This window comes from Podarcis pityusensis (assembly GCF_964106645.2).
Source record: "Podarcis pityusensis genome assembly, chromosome: Z".
NCBI classification, from domain to species: Eukaryota; Metazoa; Chordata; class Lepidosauria; order Squamata; family Lacertidae; genus Podarcis; species Podarcis pityusensis.
In genome coordinates this window covers 45580067-45597822 of record NC_138044.1, presented here as the reverse complement: position 1 = coordinate 45597822, position 17756 = coordinate 45580067, and the positions used below count along the sequence as shown (strand labels likewise).

The 17756-nt window shown below is 46.9% G+C and overlaps 1 protein-coding gene across 9 annotated transcripts in view; it reads right to left on the bottom strand.

The window, feature by feature from the left end:
• Window positions 1-17756, bottom strand: part of ATP11C (ATPase phospholipid transporting 11C (ATP11C blood group)) — a 100585-nt gene that overhangs the window by 25584 nt on the left and 57245 nt on the right. For all 9 annotated transcript variants that reach the window (XR_013981475.1, XM_080990053.1, XM_080990058.1 and 6 more), the window contains exons 15-24: window positions 14256-14327; window positions 13365-13438; window positions 12309-12412; window positions 10533-10714; window positions 9097-9351; window positions 7517-7691; window positions 6778-6880; window positions 6424-6569; window positions 5170-5229; window positions 3556-3683 (exon numbers count right to left, since the gene is read on the bottom strand). Coding sequence is in view for 8 of the 9 variants with exons in the window: in XM_080990053.1 (XP_080846179.1) it covers window positions 3556-3683; window positions 5170-5229; window positions 6424-6569; window positions 6778-6880; window positions 7517-7691; window positions 9097-9351; window positions 10533-10714; window positions 12309-12412; window positions 13365-13438; window positions 14256-14327 (1299 nt within the window). In the remaining variant the exon portion in view is untranslated. The remainder of the gene's footprint in view (window positions 1-3555; window positions 3684-5169; window positions 5230-6423; window positions 6570-6777; window positions 6881-7516; window positions 7692-9096; window positions 9352-10532; window positions 10715-12308; window positions 12413-13364; window positions 13439-14255; window positions 14328-17756) is intronic.

Sequence of the window (17756 nt, the reverse complement as noted above, 5' to 3'; positions counted from 1 at the left end):
GTGTTCTGCAGGGCCACAAAGCAGGCAGGAGATCAAAAGGTGACCTTGAAGATTAACAGCAGCACGATCCCTACACAACCATGCAACCTCACTGGGTGAACTTCTGAATAGTTACATTCTTCAAGCCCAATCCAACCTCACAGGGTTGTTGTAAAGATACATTTTATTTGGGGAGGGGGAGAACCTTGAGATCTGTAGAGGGAACATGGGATAAAAAAAAATACAATAAATAAAATCTATGAATTCTATGAAATCCCCTTCCTGCGTTAGAAGTGGAAAAGAAAGCTGCATAAGACTAGCAGGTTATGAAAAGAAACAAGAAGAGTTAATTTGCAAAGACGGTAACAAGGTGACTGTATAACGTTCAGACACTTCTCTCCCCAGGTTGTCATTCCGTTTCAGTACTTATTCTCTGCCCAGTCTGGGTCTTGCTCTTCTTTTGTTTGGCCTGACAGAATCATCTTTTAGCCAGCCACACGCTCCAAAAAGAAGTGAGGAAAATGTCTGAACTACCCTACCTGTATTGCTCTGGTGGCTTAATAATAATAATAATAATGAAAAACACAGATCTGATACCTAAAACTGCTTTAATGCTCTGTCCTTATCATTCCTATGAGGAACGTAAGACATGGGCTCCCTCTGCTGGGCTTGAAACACGCTCTCTTTCCAAAAGGGAGTTCTTGAAAAGACTGAAAAGGGAATGCAAGGAATGCAGTGGGACAGCAGGAGGATTTGGCCCAGGCAGCAGTCAACCATCAATGGCCGCCTCGTCTTCTCTGACAACTGCTCTCCACGATGTCACCAGAGGAAAGGTCTCTCCCATCGTCTCCTTTTAACTGGAGGTGTCTTTTAACTTTCACATACCTGCACACAGCTACTGCTGAGCCATGGCCTCTTGCTGCACAGCAGGTGGCATGCGAATATGGCTATTACAATAGCAAAGATCAGCTAACACAAGTCGTCTTTCATATTTCTTTGTTATACAATAAATAGCAGACAAAATTCTTGTAGGGATCAAGCTCCCCTCACTCCCTCCTTTAAATACTGTTTCCTTCCCAATTCCAGCTGTTCTGCTACAACTACTCCAGCTCATCTTATTATATGTTGTTGTTGTTGTTGTTGTTGTCTTATATCTACCTCGCTCATCTGGCTGGGTTGCCCCAGTCACTCTGGGCAGCCTCCGACCAAATACAGTAGTACCTCTGGTTGTGAACGGGTTTCATTCTGGAGGCCCATTCACAACATGAAAAGAGCGCAACCCGCAGCGGTGCATCTGCGCATGCACAGGTTGCGATTCGTTGCTTCTGCACATGACGTCATTTTGCGCTTCTGCGCATGTGGCGAAACCCGGAAGTAACCCTTTCCAGTACTTTCGGGTCGCCGTGGGACGTAACCTGAAAGAATGTAACATGAAGCAACACAGCAACACAGTAAGACATCAAGCATTAAAAATTTCCAGATACATGGCTGCCTTCAGATGTCTTCTAAAAGTTGTGTAGTTCTTTATCTCCTTGACATCTGAAGGGAGGGTGTTCCACAGGGAGGGCGCCACTACTGAGAAGGGTGATATGGGCCTTGGGATATATGAAATTGGAATGGTATGGTATGAGGTCAAGCATGTTCTGGGCCTACTGAACTGGGCATGTGGTTAAGTACCTCCCTCTGAAAGAATGGGGTTTAAAAGTGCTTAGCTTTGACAGGGACATGATCAGGAATGTTTTACTTCTGGAAACGTGCATGACGCAGAGAAAGGCGAAGCTACCTTCCCTCTCATGTTGTTTTGAGAATGCAGGGCCGATTGTAATAGCAGGCTGGGCTAAAGCCCCTCCCACCTGCTACGGCAAAGCCGTTTCACAGACAAAGCCAAACCAGGCTGCGCTAAGATTTAGGAAAGGCAATGTGCTTCAGGACAGACCGTAATGATGGCAGGGCTAACTATCCCACTGAGAAAGCATAGGGAGCCCACTGCTGCAAGCCCCGCCTGGGATTCTGCTGTTGGACCATCCCGCCTGCCCAAAGAGCAGTGATAAACTGCCTAAGTAGCAGAGCAGAAAATGGGAGAGCTGAAAAAGGCAGCAGCCTGCAAAACTGCTTTGTATTCAGGGACACATTTTCAGCTGATGAATATTCAAAGCAAGGCCATCTTATTTTTTGCAATTAGCTTGTTTTCCTTACTCTGCTCATGCAATTACGATCGCCGGGCAAGCACAGGAGCTCAATAAGCTCCTATCAAGTTATAAATAGTGGCAGAGGGGAATGCTGAGGCGCTTGGCAGAGGGAGAAGTGGGGCAGGGGTGGCTAGTCCCATTCTGGAGCAGCTCTGCTTCCGTGGCCCCAACAACCCCCCGCCCAGCCTTTTGCTACATACACAAATCCTTTGGATGCAAGCAAGGATGTTTACACCAGCATCAAGCACCCAATACTGATAACAACAGCTGGCTTGCTGGACCAGGGCCAGAGGAAGATTTTCATTTGCTGGAGCAGGTTAGCAGAGCACTCCACAGATGCGAGGCTAAGCATCTGTTGCTGTACAGCTCGGGGAGAGGTGGCGAGACAGCCGCTGACAGGGGCTTTTCCAGGGACCAGCTTCCAGTAGCACCAATCCTCCCCTGGTTTGTGTCAGTGGTGAAGACTGAGAAGCAACAGCCCACTGAAGGGAACCAGAAGGTATTAATTGCTGGAACTGGGAATCCTGGTAACGGCGCAATCCTCGTTGCAGTCAGAACTTTCTGAAAGCACCCTGAGTCAGGGTAGTCAAAAGACCCACAAGAACTGGTCTAAAAAAAAATCTTCACAATTCAGAAGTTCAGGAATCAGGCAAGATCTGCAAGGAAGCAACTGTCCCAAGCTGCAAAGGTGCGACTTGCTGATTTTGTAAGAATGCCCAAATTGAAAACAAGTGCTCCACTGGGGTTCTCTGTTCTCCCCCTGGAGGTTGTTCGGGAGGAACCAGCATCCTTGCTTCCCCTTTCTGAAGCGGGTGGAAGTTGAGGCACATTGGGGAGAGCCTCCCCACCGGCCATGCTCCCGCAAAATGAGCACCACCACCCCAGTTTCTTCCTGCTCATGTCAGGATCTGCCAACCTGACCCCAACCCCGGCAGAACTGAGGAGCTCATGACACTGACCCCTGACGGGCACTCTGCCCACCTGTCAATCACTGGAGGTGACCATAATATCAGGTAACTAATTCTTCATTTATAGTGCAGCTTGAGCCAAAGCTGCACAGCAGGCAGAGACCCAAGCTGAGCAGAACTGACGTCAAGCCCTGCTTTCTTTAGTGGGAGGGAGGCTGAACTATGGAATTCTCCCCATGGGGGACTCAGCAGCCCAGCTGACTCCAGCAGGGCTTGCTGTCACTGCTGATAAAGAGTGGGATATAAATGCCATAAACAAAGAAAAGCAAATCAAAACATTGCACCTGGGAGTGGAGTTGGCTGCTTAAGGGTACAAGCAGAGGGAAGGGAGTGCTGAATCCCTGTCCACAATCCAGCTCAACTTCTGTCACCAGCAGCCAAAGGCAGATAAAACAGAAAAAGCGCTGATGGTTACTTACAGGTATAGTTTTGGAAAGGCCATCAGAGTGTCAATAGGGACGTGTTGCTCCAGCAGACTGTAGGCCACGATTGGCATAGATGTAAAGCAGATGTTGAACATGGTAAGGTAAGCAGCATCATAGAGAGGCTTAAAAAGACAAGGAAGGGAGAAGGGGAGTCAGGAGGAGAAAGCAGCAGCCTTGTTTGCTCCTGCCCTCTCCAAAATACTCATGATGCTGCCTGCTGCAGCAGCCTCCCCTACGGCTTCAAGAGGCAACTGAACCTCAGGTTTAGCAAACTGCACTTGATCGTGGTGGGGAAAGCTTTTATGCAGTTTTTGGGCACACTTCCTGCTCGCTTTAGGCTGTCAACATGCCATTCTGGACTTCTGGTTTGCAAGAGATCACAGTCGTAATGCAATGTTACAGGTTCAAGAAGAAGGCTGAGTCCTACTCAGCCAGAAGGAACATGGGATGCAAAGAAAAATCCTGCACTTCGTAGAACTGTAAACTCAAGCATAACCTCACTCTGAACTTCTACACCAAACACAAAATTGAACTGTTGCCGGGGGGGGGGGGGGGAGAGTAACCACAAGCCAAAGAGGGAGAAAAGAGGAGAGTCAAAGGAAGCAGGCTTATGGAGAACAGCTGCATTCAAAGCGAGGGGGGTTCAGCTCATTAGCAGAATTGGTTACGGCAAAACCAGTGCTTGAATGGAACACTCAAGAAACTGGACATTGTACTCATTCAATACATCCCAAAGTCTGGTTTCAAGGAACACCGGGTAGTTTGTGAGCCTCTGGAGATGAGCCAGCAATTCCGCAAACAGGGGTTAGAAGTGGGTTTCGAGTACCACGGAAAACATCTTGAGGTGCAAAGGGCAGGAAACCAAACAGTTAGACAGCAGTTGCAGACGCTTGCTTGCTATGACGGTGACAGCTGCCAAACAGTTTCACTTTTGATTAATTTAAAAAGCTGCACACCCAGATGGCTTCAACGGCTTTTTTGCACAATGGAACTCCCCGCCTGCCCCTTGCGAAGTCCTTTCTTTAAAAAACCTCCAGCACATGAGTGTTCCTGGCGAAGGTCGTTAGCTCGATTGCCAAGTGCCTATGTTTCTGCATTTTGCAAGGGGTGCATTAAGAAATAAAAGCAGGAGTGGAAGAATGGTAGAGGGTGGTCCAAAGCTGACTGGTTTACAGAGCAGAACAAGAGAAGACACACAAGGGAGCCAGCCATCTTTCCACTGGACCTTTATCCCAACTCCTGCCCTAGCGTAGGATGGAAGGTCACTCATCCCTTCACCATATATATCTGCATCTATCTGGAAATCCAATTGGAGTAAAAGGTGCCTCCTGTGCTGTCTTTGCTGCAACTGAAACACCTAAGTGGTCCTCCAGGGCGCAAGTCTAGGCAGTGCGTATGGAACAGGTGGGAGGAAAGAGCATTTTTCTCTAGCAAGCACTGAAAGGAACAAAATAGCTTTATATAATTCGATAAAAACAAGCAGTCTGAGAATTCTGGTCGCAGAAAAGGAGGTAGCACCATAATAAAAAATTAGCAGGCCTAGAACTTCAGCCCAAACTGTGAGTCGCGATTCGGCTCACAAAGTCATCACCGATAGCAGCAACCTACCTGTTGTGAAAAGCCACAGAAGAACTGGTACAAAAATTGTGGGAAAATGAAGCAAAGATTCTAAAAATGAAACAGAAAAGCAAAAGCCATGTTATTCGGGTGACCTAAGCACGTTATTAATTTATTTTAATTTATACAGCAGAGAGCACTGGGGACCCACTACATTAGAAACAGCTATCCTCACAAAACCATTCTTGCCCTTTTCAGATTTGCTGACAAAGCTCTGCTCCAAATCCTCACTTCAAAAGAGCAGCAACGTGTTTTGCCCTCCCTCCCAGGAGGCACAGGGTGGCATATATGCGGGTGATCCCATTTTATCCTTGGAGTGGGGAGGGAGACAGGCTTGTATGTAGGTTAGACTGAGAGTGCGCAGCTTGCCCCCAGCATCACAAAGCTGCTTCTTTTTTTGTGCCACCTGTTTTGTCTTCTATAGTTCCTGAGGGTTATGTAGTCCAACCCCCTGGATCTCAGCAGTCTTTTAAAGGCTACAACTCAATAAAACAAATTTAAAAATCACAATCACAAACGTAAAACAACAAATTCAGAAGAGCCTTATTTATTTCAGGGAGGTGTGTGTGCGCTGCATCGCATGCTTACTGCCCATTTTCCTGTCCACGAATGCTCTACAGAAGAGTCATATATTTACAGTACGCTGGAAGACCAAATGGCCAGCCTCTCTTGGAAGGAAATTCTGTCACAATGGTGCAGTGATTGAGATGGCCCTAGCCTGTGCACCCACCCATGGCAATACAAACAGAGGTCTTTGTTGGCCAACTGCCAACCCACTAACACACACCTCCTCTCTCGGCATGCACACCAACAACCATGGTAAGACAGGACATAGGAAGCAGTCTTCTACCAGGTCAAACTGTTTGCAAGCCTAGCCCAATACTGTCCACTTTGGGTAGCAGTAGCTCTCAATGGTCTCAAGCAGAGACCTTTCTCATCACCTGCTAGCTCATAGTTTAAACTGGGGGGGGGGGGTGTCGGGGATTGAATTGTGGGCTTCCAGTGTGCGAAACACTTGCTCCATCGCTCAGCTATGGGACTGCAAAGCCAGGAGTGGCTGAAGGACAGAAGAGGCCAGGAAGAACCGACATATCTGTAAGCCAGGATGGGTGCCGTAGGCCACTCATCTAGGATCAGGGCTTCGGAATTTCCACCTTCCCTGAAGCCCACCAGCAGTTCATCTTGGGATTAACCAATGATTGGGAAGTGACTAAATGCGCCCTCCAAGCAGATGAATCCCATTACCTTGTAGAAGAAATACTGTACAAGGTGTGAGATTCTCACGTAGTACAAATGCCCATGAGCCAACAGCAATTTTTTCAAGTCTTTAAACTTTGGGATGGCGTAGTCACTGTTCCGGGCTGCTTGGCGGCCCTCTTTACCTTTGATACCTGGAAGCAGAGATGGAAGAATTGGTGGGTGAGGAGATCCCTAGCCAATATGTCCTGTATAAAAACCCCAGTTGCTCTTCCTCCCCCCCTGCCATACGTACACTTCTATCATGCTCCCCACACTCTTAGATTTCTCCCCCACTCACCCTGCAAGACAAGAATACTCCAAATAGTTGCCCAATGCTATGCACTTCAAGATATGCCTCACCTATGCCCACATGAGCTTCCAAGATCATGCTGACGTCGTTGGCCCCATCTCCCACCGCCAGGGTTATTGGGCTGCCCTTCGAACACTTAACCATCCGGACAATCTAAATGGGCAAAAGAGAAGCAATGAAGGCAGACCGAGAAGGAAAAAGGAGTAAAGTCCATGAACCTCTCTTGTGTTGCTCACGAGCATTACATTTAGTGTAGTGCAAAAGGGAGGGGATGGATTTGGACTTGAGACCCAACAGGAAAAGATGCCACAACCCAAAAAAAAAAAGGTCCTGCTGCGCTACAAGTCAGTTGCCTGGTGAGAATTTACTTCCACAACTCCTGTTTGTTATCCAGGTGAGGTAATTTATTATCAATCGTCGTCAAACATACAACCCTTTTACTGTTAATATTTATTACCTGCCCGTCGTTGTCTTCACCTTTATCACCTTTTGATTTGGTTTATTAGATGCCACTTTTCATTCAAATGAATCCCAAAGCGGCTTGCAATCAATAAATAACAAGAGCAAGACAGAATGTCATATCATGCCCTTCAACAGCAAGTCAGAGATGCATTTCAGCAATCTGAAATTCAGTAGTGAAAGCAGTTTTTAAAAAACTGCAAACAGGTGGGTCCTAAAACACAACACTCCTCTCAGTGCCAAAGGCCGGGGTAAAGAGGTGTGTAAACATAGCAGTTAAAATGCAGTGGTTCTCTTGTTGGTCAAAGGCCCTGCATCTCACACACACACCTGCGCTTTCTGCAAGGGAGCCATTCGACAACATAAGACTGCTGTACACTTCAGGCAGATCTGGAGGAAGATGCTTTTGTAGTGGCTGGAACGTGAATCTTGGGAAGGGTTCAGTATCAGGGCCAGGGTGGCACCGTCGATAACCAGTCCATACTCGTGACTTAGTGTCCAGCTTCTAAAACAGAAGACAACAAGCCTTGCAATAATTATATACACCTCTCCTGACATAGATCCTGGAAGAAGATAAGGGCAGCGGCTGCTTTGGCACAAGGCACCACAAGACAGACAGCTAAATAATCAGAAAGCCAAAATCAACAGCAGCTGAAACAGGAAGCTGTGTGCATTTGGTTACATTATCTGTTTTCACTACTGCATACATAATGGAACAAAAGGATGTGGACTTTTGCTTTTTGCTGTGGACATAACTGCTTCTTGTCTATACTGAGTGGCAGGGGCTCCCTCCAGGGTTTCAGGCTGGTTCCCCCCCTCCCCCCCCCCTTATCTGGAGATGGCAGGGATGAAACATGGGACCTTTCAAATGCAAATGTGATGCTTTAGCTCTGAGTTGCAACCCTTCAACTAAGCTACTCTGGGGACAGTTGTTAAGCTGCTGTTGCTCAAATGGCTCCTAGTTTTTTTACTGGGTATCTGGTAGCTGGAAGAGTTTTGGAAAAAGAACTAACATGGACTCTAGCCTTTGTGCTGAGCCTGTTTAACTGTTCGGAATTTGAAAGTGTACCGCTGACATTCTTCGTCTTCCCTACTGCTATCCTCTGCAGCCACATTCCTGCTAACTCACCCTTTGCTTCCCACTGCCCCCCCCCATGTCCTCTATCACCCACCCCTTAGCAGAACGCTCTGGTGTTTAAGACAGTTGGAAGAAACCAGCCAGATCAACTAAATATTTGCATGATTTATTTCTGTGTGCATGTCCTAGGGGGTTTGGAGAAGATTCGGAGAATACATTTGAGCTCAGGTTGAAAGGAGCATCCTAGTACAATATCCACTGAATGAAAGGTCAAGGGACATGGGATCAAGCTACTGCCTACTTGCCCTGGTATGATCTCCCAATTTCCATCTGCAGCAAACTTGCCAACAGCAATTGTTGGAGTTCGTTGCAAGTTGTGGGGTGAGGGAAATCAGGAAGGAACCAAAACAGGGGAAAGAACATCATAAGACAAGCCTGATGGATCCAGTGGGCTAGTGGTCCATCCAGTCTAGCATCCATTTCTCACAGCAGCCAGCCAGGTAGGCGCCTCCCCGCCTGTGATTCCCATCAACTGGTATTCAGAGACATATCGCTTCCAACAGAGGAGGGATAACAGAGGCATGGTGGCCAGCCTTGAGGTACACAGAAGTGAACTTTATTTCAAAGTCTGGGCACTCTTTAAAAGAAACTCTGTAATCACCAGCAAATAGTGCTAAAGGTTAAAACTGGTTGCGTTCCAGAGCACCTCTGGAAAATAATCGACTACAGAATGCCCTTGGCTGAACAAAGTCCAGTCTCTCCTCTTTGGCTGCAAAGTTATCTCAGGGCTGCCTGTCCACAGACCCTTAGAAGCTGCCTGCTTCACACTTACCTCTTTGCACTTGGGGGCACGTCGCTCACCAGCTTCTTGTGATAATCCACGAGCAGCTCGTGCAGCCGGTCCTCCTTCCGGTCTTCCCCTTCCATGATTTTGGCCGTCAGGTGCAGCAACTCCGTGTTGGTCTGGAAGAGTTTGCAGGCATAGCAGGTGGCCTGAGCCGTCTCCAGCTTGTCCCCTGTCAGCACCCAGATCTTCATGCCCGCGGTGTGCATGGCCTCAATGGTTTCAGCAGCAAAGTCCTGCAGCCTACGGGCAGAGACACCTTTCGCTTATCAAACGAAACAGCTGGTGTGCCAAAATGTTCTTTCCCCTCTACAATTTTCTTTTCTTTTTTTAAAGAGAGAACTCTTTTGAATGATCCAGAATTCGTAAAGGGTAAAAAAGGATACAGGAGAGAGATAATGACACCCTCACAACCATTAATTAATGAACTGGAACCCAGCAAAACTGGTGGGGATGAGAAAGAGAAGATAAGGCATTTTCCAGTCAACAATTCCACTATTACAAAAAAAGAAAAGACAACTGTACATTTTCCAGAATAATTCACTTTTCCTTCTGTTCTAACAGTTCAGGGGCTGATTTCTGATTTTACTTACTTTCTAGGCAGGCAGTAGGAATATTAGAACTGCCTTAGGGTTAGACTGTTGGTCCATGTAATTTAGTACTGCCTACTCTGACCGGCAGCAGTTCTACAGGGGTTTCAGGCACAGAAACGTCACCTGTTCCCTGGTCACTTCAAACGGAGATTCCTGGGATTGAACCTGTGACCTTCTGCATGCAAACTACATTTGCTACCCCTTTAGTCCTGAGGCCACCACAAAAATCTGACATAAGGTTATCAGGAGAGCAGCTGGGCCCTGTATGGCTGAGAAGGGAAAAGGCAGAGGAGACCTGAAAGAGGAGGACAGGTTCTGAAGTTGCTCAGACAGGCAACGGAGATCAAAGCCTACTGGTGCACTGACACCTCCATGCTACAGTGTCCCTCTGGCCGCTACATTCAAACCCCGTGGCAAGCTTCCTCACTGGCATTATTTTTCCACTGATGGCATTTGGTGAGAATATTCAGCAAGGTGCTCTTCTGGCTAGCTGGCATTCTAAACTGGTTGGCAGAAACACAACAGGGCTATGTAGGAGAGCCAGCCACCCCACATTCAGTGAGCGCATGAAAGAAGCGGGGTCGTGCATGTTCACAATGCACTCCCATAAAATGTGAAAGGAGGCCAACACACATGGAGGGGGATGTGCCTAGGCACATCTGGGTTCTCAGTCATGTGGTGGAGCTGTATGGATGCACTCTTTACCTTGGCGTTTAACAATATATATGTAGCCTGCCTTGGGCTCTTGCGATGAAAGGCAGGGACAAAAACATCACCCAATCTCCTTTTCCAAGTTGCGGAGGTCACGTTTCTTTTCCTGTGGACACTTACTTGTCTTCCACAGCTGTGGACCCAATCAAATGCATGTTCCTCTCAATATCGTCGAAAACCTGGGCCATCTTTGCTTCCCGGTCCTGTAGCGCCATTGTCGCTTCCTTAACCCGGGTATCAATTATGTGGTAATCATGGTGAGATATTTCTTTGTAGGCCACGCAGAGAGTTCGATACCCATCCTAAAAAAACAAGCAAGGATGTGCATTTTTCTAAACCTCAGGTCTCCCACCCAACTTCCCTCTAGAACAGCAGGGTTCAGTTGCTCGCAGGCACCTGCAAAAAAACCCAGACTTAACCTGCTGGGCCAGAAGTCATAGGTAGCCTCTCAAAGCTGCCTTAAAAAGATTGCTGGGTCATGGGTTGACGGCCATGATTCTCAGAGCCTTCCTTGCAGTAAATCCACTGATGCCAAGTGTAGTTGGTAGCAGCAGAGTGACCCTTCAGGTGCTCAAAAACCTAAGAGACTTGTGGGATCAGACCAAGAGATTCACTGAGTCCCAAGACCTTGTCTAAAAGTATGAGGTGGGTGAGAGGGGAAGCCACCTTGCTGAAGCTAAGCAGATGCAGGTCTAGTCAGTGCCTGGGTTCAGGAGACAACCTGGGAACCCAATGCACAACAGCTTGTGTTCCACAATGGAAAAGAAGTTTATTATCCACAGAATAAGCAAGGCCAATAAAGATTCCAGCGTCCCGTTTCCCACAGTGACCAGCCAGATACAAGGCATTACATCAACAGCCCTTACTTGCCGCTGCTCCCCAGCCAGTGTTCAGAATACAGTCATACCTCGGGTTAAAGTAGCTTCGGGTTGAATGTTTTCAGGTTGCGTCCTGCGGCGACCCGGAAGTAACGGAATGGGTTACTTCCGGGTTTCGCCGCTCGCGCATGTAGACGCTCAAAATGACGTCACGCCTATGGCGAATCACGATCCGCGCATGCGCAGACGTGTGTTGCGTTCTGCTCAGGATGCGAACGGGGCTCCAGAAAGGATCCTGTTCGCATCCAGAGGTACCACTGTACTGAAGCTGGAGGCTCCCATTTAACAGTACAAAATTTTAAAAGTTTAAGGTTGGGGCCATCAATATGAAACCCATTAAAACATTTGATTAGGAATAGGCAATTGGGAGCCCAATCCCGCCCCTTTACAAATTAACATCACCCTTTGTCATCAGTTGTTTTCTACCACACAAGCCAAGATGCAAGGCTTTTGGAGACAGCACCCCTTCTCCAAGGGAACAGCAACTGTGATGCAAATAGGGTTCATGCCGTTAGTACTAATGGATTCGCTATCACAAAATGCAGAAGCAGCCAACCAAATGGTTTCAGGAAGCCCACAAATGGGACCTGGGGACAATTGTGCTCTCTCCTCCTCAGATTCCCAAAAAACTGTTATCCAACTGCATACTGCCTCTAGCAGTGGAGGGGAAACATAGCCAGCCTGGCTAGCAGTTGTTGAAAACCTTTCCGTCCATGAATTTCTCTAACCCTCTCTTAAAGCCATCCCGGTTGGTGGCCATTGCTATTATCTTGCAAGTTCTGCACTATTTATCCTGGAGAGTCAGCAGCAAAGGTGATCCTGAAAGGGTGAGCTGGTGGAAAGAGCCACTGCCACCAGCCTTTGGGGTTTTAGTCCAAACATGGTCCCTGTTAAAAATCAACAGCCAATCTGGGCAAAGCTTAACGGCATTTGATTTTCCAAACGACAAGATTCTGGACTATGCATTCTCTCTATGAACAAAACAAAATAACTCATCAGTCAAAGTCAGCGTACTTACCATTGCATTGCGTTCTACATGTATCCTTGTTTTTTGGACGTCAGCTTCTGGGACCCTGGGGAAAACTGCAGAGTCTGCTCCTTTGCAGAACAGGTATATGCTTCCTAAAAACAGAGTTTGAAAAGGGATGGGTGGGTAAAATAATCAGTGATTCATAGGACGAGAGATCTAGGGCATAACATAGAATTTGATCTCTGGGAGTAATTATGGAAGAAAGATCTTCATGCTACACATTGAAAGAAAACCATATAAAAATGATACATAGAGGGTATTTAACCCTGAGTAGATTAGCCTAGATGTATAAATCTTAATCTGACTTGTGTTGGGAATGTAAAGAAGTAGCCACATTTTTTTCATCTGTGGTGGTCATGCAAAATAGTTAAAGATTATTGGGAAATGAAATACTATGAGATGAAAACAAGTTTTTAAAAAACATGCCCCCCAAAACCAGAAGCATTCCTTTTGGGAATGGTTCAGATGGAGGTACCCATGAGTCAGAAAAAATTATTTCTGTGTGCAACTACAGCAGCTCGGACTTTGTTAGCCCCCAAATGGAGTGTGAGAGAGGTCTCTAAGAAGGAGGAATGGCAACTTAAAAGGATAGAATATGCAGAGTTCGCAGACCTAACCAGTAAAGTAAGAGAACAAGAAGGTCGAGTCTACAAAGGGGAGTGGATTTTTTTTGTGGAATATCTGGAAAATAACAGTAAACAAGTGAAAATGCTAACAGGATTGAGGTAAGTTCTACAATATAATGTAGAATGAGGAAATACGATTGGGGGATTAAATGGTTTTAACGGAATATGCATTAATTATGAGAAAATTAAAAGACCCATGGAAGAGGAAGCAGGGAGGTCAATGAATGTATTATTATAATGGTGGGTATTTAATGGTGGAAATGTGTATTTGAAAACTTTAATAAAAACTATTTTAAAAAGAAAAAGAAAAGGGATTGATTAATATTTAAAGCAGTGAAGAAGTTAAACTAACAGGCCGCTGCTGGAAAAGCCAAAATAATAAATTTCATGGTGAAGAGAGAAAAGAGCTGCAACTCACCATCGTGCGATTTCACGAGAACACTCATTCGGCGACGGACACAATCAAAATCTAGAACATTCAGCAGTTCGTACCTTTTGAGGCAAGAAGGACAAAGAGCATTTAGGGTCTTGGAAGGTGGCTGGGAAACTCAAACCACTTATTACCCTCAAACCCTACACAAGTGAATCAAACAAGAACCCTGCATAAGCTTCAGTTAGCCGCTGCTCTGGAAAGGATAACAAACACTCTATATCTATTATGAAGGTATTTAGGGGTTGTAACTTGTGTAAATGAAAAGGGGTGTCTAAGTCAAACCCACCCTCCTAAGGGATGCTTATCTGGCCTCTGGGAAGAAAGGGGGCATGTCTGAAAGCAGGAGGAGGAGCAGCCAGCCAACCCTTGTCTTTTAGCTCCTTTAATAGCCTTAGCCCACTTAAGGATGCCTCCCCCACCCTCCTAAAAAAGAGAAAACTGTTTTGAGTACATTAATCGTGGATTTTAAAAGATGCTAGCACTTCTGGAATTCTAATGTGGAGCCAGCAGCCACATGCAAGGATCACAGAGAATACTTGCAAAACGCAAGGCTGGAGCTGCCCCACCTCAATTAAGCGATATAAAAAAGAGGAAGGGGGATGCAGCCCAGGTACACCTGCTGATTTCTGTACTGCTCTAACAGGTATCTGTCACAGTCCAGATGGCTCAACAGAAGCAGAAATGTGGGAAAACAGCAATGGGAACCAGGTGCTAGATTCAAGGCAGGCGAGTGATTTTTTTAAAATAAAAAACCAAACAAACATGGCTCAAAATGAGCCAATCATTTCCATCACCACCACCCAGTATTAGGGTTTCCCTAATCAGGCTTCAGCTGCCTTGCGTGATATCGGGAGGCCAAGCCGCGGTTGCGCCTACCTTTCGATTTCCTTTTTTCGGTTCTGTACATTCATGAAGTTATTTTCTTGTCCTAGAAAAGTGAAACCATACCTGTCAATGAACAAAAAGGACAGAATGGCGTTGAAAAAAAAAAACCAACACACACGCACTTCAGATTTAAAAATAAACAAAAAACTGACAGAAATTAAAATGAAATAAAAGCCACGTGGAGAAAACGCTGCTTGATAATGCAATATAGGCAGCAGTTATGTGAGAAGTTCCTTGGAAACGCAGGAAATCTGCACAAATAGTGCTGGACACAGAGTTCAACTTCCTGAGAAAATCTCAGGTTTACTTTTTTTTGTCGTTGTTGTTAAAAAGTAGGTTTCTAGTTTTCACGGATGAAAATACATTATCTGCTGAAATCTCAGAGAAGTGACTAAGCTTTCCAAAGTCTGGTGAAAGGGGTGTCATGTTCTTCAGCATTCCTTGCCCCCTTCGTAGTTCAACGAGAAGCGTCAGTATCAGGCACATTTGCTCAATCTGAATTGCTTCTCATGTTTCAGAAACCAGGCTGGACATTTAGCATCACAGGTTACCGTATTTTTCGCGCCATAGGACGCACCGCCCCATAAGATGCACCTAGTTTTTTTGGGGGGGGGGGGAATAAAGTAAAAAAAAAATATTTCCCCCCCAGGCAAGCCCGAGCTTCCCCCGACCCCAGCCCCCAGAACAGGCTGCTGCCTGCAAGCCTTGCGAGCCTGGCGGGACCTCCCGCCCGGCGCGCAAGGCTTGCGGACACCTTCCCGAAGCACGGGGCGTCCTCCGGAGGGCACCCCGTGCTTCGGGATGCAGGCTGCCGCCCCAAGCCTCACGCCCGGCAGGACCTCCCACCGGGCGCAGGAGGCTTGCGGAAACCTTCCTGAAGCATGGGGCATCCTCCGGAAGGCACCCCGTGCTTCGGGATGCAGGCTGCTGCCCCAAGCCTCACGCGCCCGGCAGGACCTCCCGCCGGGCGCGGGAGGCTCGCGGACACCTTCCCGAAGCCCGGGGCGTCCTCCGGAGGGCGCCCCGTGCTCCGGGCTGCAGGCTGCTGCCCGCAAGCCTTGCAAGCCTGCGCGAACTCCCCTGGGCTCGCAAGGCTTGCAGATAGCTTCCTGAAGCCTAGAGAGCGAGGGGGGTCGGTGCGCACCGATGCCTCTCGCTCTCCAGGCTTCAGCGAAAGCCTGCATTCGCCCCATAGGACGCACACACATTTCCCCTTCATTTTTGGAGGGGAAAAAGTGCGTCCTATAGGGCGAAAAATACGGTAGATGCTGAGAAACAGTCTTCTGGCAGGCAATCCTGCTGCTAATTTGCAGGTAATTCTTGAAGACCAGTTCATGCCAACAGGCCTATTTATTCATTTTTTTACAATTGTCCTGTGTTGTTTTTATTTTCTGAACTTGTTGTACACTTGCACGCTGGCATTTTATGTGAGGTGGCTGTCTATAAATATTTTTAGAAATAAATAAAATGTAGGACTGAGTTTGTGGGGGGTGAAGGACTTCCAATCGCCCATAGATGTTTGTGTGTGTGTGAGAGAGTGTTTAAGCAATGGAATACAGCAACCTCTGATCCTTGTATGTGGTTTGTGGGGGGGGGGGCAGAGCGTGTTCAGAGATTGCTCTGCACATTTCTTCTGTTTTGCTTGTTTTTAACTTATGGTCAATATGACTGCATCCCCCCCCCCCCAATTGCTCTCTTGGCAAGCAGCTTGTTTATTTTTTGTCCGTTAATGTGTTCCATTTTGCTGATGCCCCTGTTTCAGCTGCTTTGCAAAACAAAACTCGACCGAAGGACTTTTAAAGAATTTATCTCTGCTGTACAGAATGATCTAAACTTTTATTTATTTATTTTTATTTTTGGCCACAGTTGCAACACAGGGGAAAAGGCTGAAGGACTCTGGTTCAGCCTGCGCTGACCTTAGAAGCATCAAATGCAACTTAAAACAAACAAGCAAGCAAGCCAAAAAGAAAAGAAAAAAAGGGGGGTGACACTGTTTTTCAGCAAGAGGTAAAGGACCAAGCCCAGTTGTTGGAATGTTCCTCCACTGATGAGACAAGAGTGATTGCTGTTAAAAATCAAGACACCGCCACCCAGCAACCTACGTTTAGGCCAGGATGGGTAACAGGTGGGCTGCAACCAGCACCGAGCCCAATTTTTCACACTGTCCCACCCTGATTTTGGAAGTTGTCAGTTGACTTCCCATCTGTCTGGCCCCGGGAGATTCTGAAATGGCCTTGGTTTCAGAGAAAAGGGTGCCTGCCAGGTTCCTTAAGGTGAAGGGACCTGAGCTGTCAGCTCCAAAATGCGCAGAGGACAGGTGCAATGTCATGGCCAAGGGAGAGAAGAAGTTGGCTCTCCCCCAGTAGAAAGATTAAGAACCCCCCCCCCACATCTGCTTTACAAGCATCTTCTCCAGATGCATGCCACTGCCTCTACAATTACGCCCACACCTGTCTGAGTAGGCGGCAAAGACTCACTTCCAAGTGATTCACCTTCCTGACTCAGCTTCTTCATTTTAACGACTTGTTATAAATACTTCCAGCCCACCTTTTCACCAGAGGGGCCACAGCAAAGTGGTAGGGCACCTCTTTTGAATGCAGAAAGTCCCAGGCATCTCCAGGGAGAGCCAAGAAATATGCTATGCCTGAAATCACAGAGCTGCTGCTGCTGCCAGTCAGTGTAAACAACACTGAGCTAGATGGTTAGTGATTGTATATCCAATGTTAGTCCCGCACAAAGCAGACCAGCTGGAATTGAAGAGCTTGGGTACTTCATTTCAAAGGGTCTATTCAGAGTATGTCTTTGCAGGTTGCAACCCTATGGTCCTATTTGCATCCGTTGGCTTACAACAATTTTAATAAACCATAAAATCCAATTAGAGTTGTCCCAAGCAATTGAAAACAAAAACAAAAAATTAAAAGACCTGACAGATGCAGCAGATAAAATACAATTTAAAAAGAAGGGGGTAAACCACAAAATAATCCTCAAACAAACAGATCAAATGCCTGCAGGCAAAGGACACATCTTGGTCAAAATAATCCTTCCTCTTCTGTTACCCTCCAGATGTTGTTGACTACATGACTACATTTATGACTGCATGACAACAGCTATTGTGGCTGACGGGACTTGGGAGTCCAACTGCCCTTGCTTTCCACCATTATGGGGTAAATGGAAAAAGGCAGGAGGGAAATGGGCCAAGGAAACATCTGGGGATTCTAGGGATTCTGAGACGTGCCTCAGACTGGTCTTGACAGAGAGAGTATGCACAATAACTCTGACAGGACCAGACCAGTGGGTACCACAATGGCAGGACTTCCTCCTGTCCCTGCAATTCTGAGCTTCAGCAGGTGCCCAGCCACGGTGGCTCCTAGCATTGCTCATGCATCAAGGGAATTCCAAAGCATGGCCTAAGTCATGGAAACCTACAGCCAGACCCCCCAACAACTGCAAACACCTTTAAGCCAAATTTCACCAGGCAGTTTCAGCAATATT